This window comes from Fusarium subglutinans (assembly GCF_013396075.1).
Source record: "Fusarium subglutinans strain NRRL 66333 chromosome Unknown NRRL66333_c0000426, whole genome shotgun sequence".
Lineage (NCBI taxonomy): Eukaryota > Fungi > Ascomycota > Sordariomycetes > Hypocreales > Nectriaceae > Fusarium > Fusarium subglutinans.
The window spans coordinates 1-8,218 of record NW_023502489.1 but is presented as its reverse complement, the minus strand read 5'-3'; the positions used below and the strand labels follow the sequence as shown (position 1 = coordinate 8,218).

The 8,218-nt window shown below is 39.8% G+C and overlaps 2 protein-coding genes across 2 annotated transcripts; both read left to right on the top strand.

Moving 5' to 3' along the window:
* Positions 1-259: 259 nt before the first annotated feature.
* Positions 260-1,518, top strand: FSUBG_13914 (glutamyl endopeptidase; the record flags this gene model as incomplete). Its single annotated transcript, XM_036678855.1, has 3 exons — positions 260-440; positions 494-1,000; positions 1,064-1,518. 3 exons carry the CDS (start codon positions 260-262, stop codon positions 1,516-1,518), a joined length of 1,143 nt encoding a protein of 380 aa, XP_036530622.1.
* Positions 1,519-1,579: 61 nt separating this feature from the next.
* FSUBG_13913 (glutamyl endopeptidase) lies at positions 1,580-2,236 on the top strand (the record flags this gene model as incomplete). Its single annotated transcript, XM_036678854.1, has 1 exon — positions 1,580-2,236. The coding sequence occupies one exon, from the start codon at positions 1,580-1,582 to the stop codon at positions 2,234-2,236; it is 657 nt and encodes a 218-aa protein (XP_036530621.1).
* Between the last annotated feature and the right edge of the window lie 5,982 nt (positions 2,237-8,218).

The window sequence follows — 8,218 nt, the reverse complement described above, 5'->3', positions numbered from 1 at the left end:
GAATGATGGTTATGTAGCCACTAGTACAGTAGTAGGTAATGTGTGCGGGGAACCCGGTCTTCTTAGCAATGTGGCATGGTAGCTGCATGAGACTAAATATGAGTCACCTTGGATATCTGTGTAAAACTTGAATGTTATATTCAAGCTGTAACTATCTATCAAGCCTCATGATCACTACGTACCTCAACTATCTCTGGTCATAAAACTCTCCATTCTCGTTACCAAGTCCACTAAAGTATAGTTGGCAAGTACTTTTATAATGTCTACCTCTACCGCTCAATCTATCTTTGGTCGCTGGTTTCTTGCGTCTGTTGACGACAAGCCTGCCGCTGATGTACTACGAATCGGAGCAGCTGCCGAAGGCATTGAGACCGCTCTTGTGGACGACTCCCGCATACCGGTTCGAATTTCTGATATCCGGCCTGGCGGTAAATATTATTGTAAGCGTCTTGATTACTATGAATAAAATGGAAATTTTAACTCGAGGTTTTAGCCATCGTCAAGCTTCAAATCAAATTCGAAAAGCAACTATCGTCTGACACCCGGTGGGCCCACGGTACTGGCTGGCTAATTGCTAATGATCTTGTTATTACTGCTGGTCACTGTACCTATGACCATACATACAATTTCCGCAAAGCTGTTAAGATCCGTGCTTATATCGGTTACAATGGTAAACAGTCTATTGGACAGCCAGACGTTCAGTTTCGACAAGGTCGCAAGATAGTCACCCCCATGGAGTGGACTACTAGCGATATCAATCGTGCTAACGACGTTAGCCTGATTTTGCTGGACACCCCGTTTAACAGCGTTACACCTATCAACTATAACCCAACTGCCGCGGCCTTTAAAGACTGTAAACTCGGAGTCGTTGGATACCCGGATGATAGGACCCTCGACGATGAGCCCGGTCCCCAGATGTACGAGATGTTCAAAGAAACAACCTGCGATTTATCCAAGACGTCACTCAACATGCTCGAGCACACCATTTCATTTGGTCCAGGTAAGGCTTTTGGGAGTACTGTCTAAGTCATGTCCAAACATAGCTAATAAGTCCCCTCCACAGGTCAGTCCGGTTCTCCTGTTCTCATCGATGGACAGAATACTTCGATCGGAACGAATGTCTACGGACTCGGTACCAGGAACTCGGCGAGCGTTATCCGTGGAGAATACGGAAATTACTATAAAAGCATGGTAGATGCACTTAGCAGTACAGAGGCCCCTGTCACAACTCGCAATGGCGTTGAGTATATCAAGATTACTCAGCCAGAAGACGCAATCACGAACGAGCCTGCTGGCGATGAAGAAGCCTTCTGGGGCTGCCTGAACAATGTCGTTAACATTAGTGCCAGAATTAACAGTACTGTGCTTCATGTCGGAACCCCCTTCTTGGGTCCCATTGTTGCACCTGTTACGGCTGTAGTAGGTACAGCACTTTCAGTCATTGGTAAGCTTACGTCGAGGAACACCGAGGTTGCTTTTGATGACAAGCTTGGCCCCCCCTGCGCCCACCACGGCTGATTACAAGTATCACGCCAGTCGAGCAATCCTGGGAGAGGCGGCCCTGCAAACCTTTCTCAAGATGGGCCCAAGACAAACTCACAAGTACGACATGATCCCAAAGATGCAGGCACGCTACAAAGAAGCCCGTTACCTTGTGCCCAAAGTCGCTAAGCTTATCGGACCTGCTGTCACCGAGCCTGCTCTCCGAATCGCCGTAGATTCCCAGGCCAGTGACAATGCGCCCAAGACTTATCCCACTATGCCACCAACTGAGGATGCCCTCGGTTCCCCCATTCACCCACTTGTTGATGGCCTACTGAAGTCTGTGCACAATCAGGAAGAGCAGGAGGACTTTTTCGGCTTTCTTAGCGGCATTGCTAATACAGCTGCTAACGTCGTTTCTACTGATGCCCCTATCATCAGTGCAGTTGGTTCGATTGCTGATGCAGTTGGTTCGATTGCTGATGCGATTGGAGGAGGGGCCGAGGACAGCTTTGAGCCGGACTCTGGTGATTTAGCCCCACATGTTGAGGTTCTTTGTCACAGGGCCTTTCTTGGTGATGCCGCCCTTTACGCTCTGATGAGCGTCCCGACCAAAGACATTCAAGAGGAAGGGTTTTTCGGCGATCTCGTTAACACCGTCAAGAATATCGGAAGCACGGTTATCAAGGTGGCCCCTACAGTCATCAAGACTATCACTCCCATTGTCCAAAACCTCGGCAGTAGGCACTTATAATTTGGGTTCAGATTTTTCCTTTCTGTACTCTGCTTGTTTCCCTTGTTGCTTTCAGTCGTTCCTTTATTGTTATTACCCGTCTTGTACTTCCTGCTTTTAGTTACTCCTTTATTAATAAAATCCTTTTTATAATCTTCCACTCGTATTATGTATCTTTCATTAGTCTGACCGAATGTTATCTGGCTTCTACTTTTTATGCCTAGTTATTCATTCCAATATATTGAGGACTTTCCGCCTGATAAGCTCACCAGCCATTTTATTGTCGCTCTTAGTAATACTAGTCCGAGTTTCTCACCTCCGAGCACTGGAATTCAGTAAGGGGCAGATCCCACTACCCACATTGCTGCTCCATATTCATACCAGCAGACTTACATATACGCCTCTGAGATACGGTACAGGACCTTCTGTTCAATCTCATATTACTGTTTCACGCTATGGGTGTAGCAGTTCGGAGTAATTCTCAAAGCCTTTTACAAAACTCCACCTCAGTCAAAGAAAAGACCTTGCTAGCAACGACTTTACCCCCTTCACTATGGCAATCCGGCTCTTATTCAGTGATCAAACAGTTTCGTAGACTCCTTGGTATTGCGTATAACCCGATCGCCCTTTCTATAGATCTGACGGGTACAAGTAGTGTATGCATTGCCAGCCCAGACTGGATACTATCGAAAGGTCGTGCTTGTCTTTCCTATGTCGCTGCAGTCCCTAGGGCCTAGAATGGGCATCTAGTGAGAATCTCATCAACAGAGCCTACGAAAACGTGGAGACTAGAGGTACTGTTTTTATTGCACGAGTGGAACTCCTCATCCTGTGGCCAACACTACTTACACAGCCTTTGTGCTGGTAATAACTACTCTTTCAGTGAGATATTCACCTCTTGAAGGAGGACTATGTGTTAATTTTACATTAGGATCTTAGATACAATGGGTTGTGGATTACTAGGTGGCTCATAATAACAAGATCAACTCTCAAGCCTTACATACAGCTAAATATTATCATTTTTGTGATCAATGGGCCGGTGACCAAGGCAAAACTAGCTCGGCCCATCCAACACCCAAACCCTCAGTATCTTGTACTCTGGTCTAGATGAAAATGGATGTAGCCATGATGCATGATAGCTGGAGCGTCACTACTAAACACATCGTCAAAGTAAGACGCAACAAGCAGTAGCGCCAGCAACACTCATGGTATACTATTCTGAGTCACCTGGGACTCAAACTTCATTATGCACACACCCAGGTGCTCATCAAGAACGCCCTTCGGTCAAACAGCGATGCTAGAAATAAGTATAAAGTCAGCTACATGATCGTGCGTAAGAGGAAGAGGGGGAGCCTTGTCTCTTTGCTACTCCAGAGCAAAGTATGGCCTTACAGTTCTCCTTAGCATGCTTAAAGTAGTACATTCACTTGCAACGAGTCATCTAGAATCTTGGGTTCCGAATATAAGGAGTACTGGACTGTGTACAATGGTTTGAATCTCCCTCGGCCACAGAAGCTTTAACAGTAGAAAGCTAAGCATGGCATCGATAGGATTGTATCAGAGCGCAAGTTGCCAGGACTAGAGAGCACATACACCGCGAGTAGATTGGATTAATCTTAGCCGTTTCAAGGTGCTTAAGATCTAAGACAAGAGTTATAGTGACAGGGAAATGACGGTCTTGAGTGACTGATGCCGGAATGAGTATATGAAGTACGTGCTCACCTTGAGTGTTCCGGGGCAATATTACCTTGTAAGATGGCGCCATCTGTAGTCAAGTACAAGGCTCGTATTACCCTTTGTCTACGATATACTGGTCGATACTTTGGATCAAGGTGGCCGCCGTCGATAAGTATAATAGACCATTCAGGAGACTATCCTGATGGAAATTAATTCTAATTCTAAGAAATCCGTCACTGTACTGGCCAAAAGGTGCTTCATATACGCGCACAACGGCATAAGCCTGAATTTCCATGCGTTTTGCATTGATAAGAGCTACAGTGTTGATTGTATCGTGTATTTTCAGTGCCAATAGACTCTACTGATGTTCCTGACTTTGCGTGATCAACAGCGTTACGCCGTATACCTAAGCACGGCCAATTGAGGGTCAAAAGTCCGATGGGGGTATCGAGTATAAGAATTGCCAGTACAGTGAAAGAATTGACTATTCCGTGGATAGAGGCCTTTGCGTCTATTGAAGATTCTGGACCGCAAGTCTGAGTGTGAAGGCTTGGCGATGCGAGGTTGCGGCAGATAAGAAAGATATATACTACAAACTTCAACTTTGAGCCTCTTTATTTCTTCTAGTCGTGACAATTCGTTACTGATAGGACACTCTGTAATCCATTGGTTACTATTTTAGGAGTCTCCTTTGTAATTGGCAATATCAGGTTTGCATCCTCATAAATACGTTGTTGGTGGTGAGAAATGGCTGGAGAATGCGTTGTCAGAGTAGCTCCAAGTTGTTGAATAGCTCGCTTATCCAGAGCGCTGTGTCGTTCTATATTAAAGCTGGAGGATTAATTTACTCGTACCTGAGAACCTGATGCCCTTTGGCTATAGACGCTTGTGATTGAGTGGCATGATACTAGACAAGAGTATCAGACCGCTTTGTTATGGAAGAATACAACACAATTCGTGTATATCGGTTGAAGATTGTTTGATCTAATGGGGTTGTGTTCACCCTGGGAGCTTTCTAGAGGAAGTCCACCACATCGGCGAACATGCTTGTCGCTCTCTCCAATCACGCGCCGTCCGTAACAGAGCGCCATTGACGAATTCTTTCCTCTTTTTGCCCGGCGCGTATTGGTAACGACCTGGCATTTTGGCTACATCTGAGCCTTTCGTGCTGATCCGGTTCGACGGGTATCGAGAGAGGAGAGAGCATGGAAGAACACATACATCTTGTTAAATTGATGTTTTGCCCTTTTGAATACGATGAAAAAAGGATATCGTGAAATAAGTCCAGGGCTTGCTGAGGTTGTTGACGAGACTTATGAGACAAGACTGACTTGATGAAGATGGATACAGATAATACTTGTAAAAGAGTCTCACGTTATTGACAATAAGCGCTAGGTGTCTTTGGACTGTTGTTCTTTCCATCACGATTATTGCAGTAAGCAAGTAACCAAATGATGCTACAGCCAAGACTTCTACAATTGCCAATCCTGGCTAGCTACCGTGTCCAAGCCAGGTGGTGATGAGTCTACCACCTTGAACAGTCGAGGACAATAATTGATTATGCTTTCCCATTATTAGTTGACTGCTGGAAAAAGCGGCATAACACGAGCTTTGATGTTCACTGAGACTCAAGATCAGAGTTGTCAATTCGCACCAGCTCAGACTATTACAACTTGGTCAGTTGTCCTGGTAAAGTGAGATACCAATATCAACGTTTGACCGAAATGGGTCCCTGCGTATTTTACTTATTCTTTTGTTGATTGCTTGATGTTATTAGTTTCGTGACGTGTATAGTACGAGCTTGTCCTTTGGTAGTTTGTTTTGATTAACTCCTTACACTCCGTCATAGATGTTATCCTTTTGTGACTATGGTGCAAGAGACTGTCAAAAGAACGAGAGAAAAAAAGACACTGATAAACAGAAAAAGATTTTTTTTTCCTTCCACCAAGAATATCTTAATGGTGTTGGGCCTGCATGTTAGCTTATGCTGTGAAATTATACCCTAGACTCTTGATCACCAAGTCACAACGGGTGAGGGCGGTGGGGACTCAAGACCAATGGTAATGCTTGTCGCGATGATCTGACGTTAAATCGGATCTCAGATCCACCCCTGTCGGCTCCATCCGGCTCCGCATCCGGTATCCACGAAGCGACCTCACAGACGCAACGACAAATCGCGAGTGCTTGTATCAGTACCATCTGTCGGGAAATCCCCAGGTCAGACCCACCTAACCATGATCTTAGCTTAGTTTCCCTTATCTAATGCAAGGCTAATATAAATTAGCCTTAACTTAACTAATTTAACTTAACCTTTTTAAGGTCTCTTAAACCTTATTTATTTACTTACTTTAGTACAAATTAGCTAGTTATTATAGTTATAAGCCTAGGTAGAAAGTTATTTTAGTAACTTTTACTACACTTATCTTATATCTATTTACCTTTTTATTATAACTATTATATTATTACCCTCTTCCCTAGTATAGTAAGGCTACGTAAGAAAATTTCTTATCCCTTTTTATTACTCTATACTGCCTTTTTATCTACTATTATAACATATTTAAGATAATAATATTAGCACTAGCTAATACTAATTTAGTAAATTTAGTTATACTAAATTCCCTAAAGAAGTAGCTATAATAGATTCAGATTCTTAAAATATAAACTAAAACTGTAAATATTTAAAAGCTTATTAATCCTAAGCTTTTAAATACTAATAATAATATTCCTATAGTACCTAAATCTAAGTAGTTTAAAGATTTTAAAGCTATAGAGCTTAAAAGATATAGAGTTATTTAAATAAAAATCGTAGCAAAACGTGCTGCCTATATAGGTAATAAGCTTATACTAGCAGTTTTATAACCTCTCTTAAGCGCTCCTACTAATAATTAACTCTATAAGCAATTTAAGCTATATTAGGTATTTATATAGTAAAAAAGCAAGGTAGCTAAGATATATATAAATTAGCTTTAAACTATAATAATATATATCCTAAAAACAGTTAATCTAGGTATAGTAACTGCAGTAAAAATGCAGTTATAATATAACTAAAAGGGCTATTACTTTATTTAATAGCTTCTTTATAGTATAAAGAAAAGCTATAGCTTATTAAGCATTAAAAATATAATAAAAGTAACTATAAAGTATACTAAGATCCTAAGTAAAGCAAAAAAAGTAAAAGTTAACTCTTAAGATTAGCTTAATTACTAGTATTCTGATCTTTATATATATAAAGTTATATAAAATTAGTAAAGTCTAGGGACTACTTATAATAATTAACTTTATTAATACAGTTAGTATAAAGATAGCTCCTAGTTAGGCCGCTTATATAAAACTTATAGCTAATATAAACTAAGCAGATAGAAAGCTATATTATAATATAGCTAATATAGTATAGCAGTTTAAAGCCTAGCTTTAAAAGAACTATTATATAAAAGCACTAATAATTAACATAACCCTTATAAAAAAAAGCAATTACAGTAAACCTTAAGAATACTTATAATCCAGTAATTAAAAAGAATCTAAGACCTGCTTATATAAATAAAAGGAATACTATTAAAACCCTAAGAGCTATAGCTATATTAAGGTTACCCTAGGCAAAGCTTATAAAAGCTAAACCTTAAAAATAACTAAAATAGAGATTATAGTAATTTAAGCTAAACTAAAGAAACCTATATAGAATAAGCTTAAATAAAAGTTTATAGTAAAAGGCTTATCCCTAAAGTCTAGAATTAAAAATAGTAAAGAAAACTCTAACTAAGGCCTAGATAGCTTTAGTATAGTAAGGATTAATCTAGAACTAATTACTAAGACTAAATATTCTCTAGTAATATATATAGGTAGTAAACTAAAGCACTTTCTAGCTAATTTAACTCTATTTAACAATTATAAGGCAAGTTATCTAGTAAATAATATTAGTCTTTTAAAAAAGGGATCTTTTATAAAAGCTTATAATAAATAAGTTAAGGCAGGCAATACTTACTTCCCTATTGCAAGCTATAAAACAAGAATTATTAAAAACCTTTTAAATAAACCTAAAAGGAAAAAAACTTACTTACTTATACTTAATAAAGTAGCAGTTATTTACAGTTTTTATATAAATATTATATTAAAAGCAATTCTTATAAATATAAAGATTTAGTATACTAGTTATAATTACACTCTTTACTATAAAGAACCTAAGTAAAGTATTATTATTACTTAGATAGAACGCTACTATAACCTTATTTTCCTTTAATATAAGCCAATTTCTTATTACCCTAAACGCTTAATTCTAATAATCTAAGATATAGTCCTAATTTCCTTACTTATAATACAGTTTACTATAAT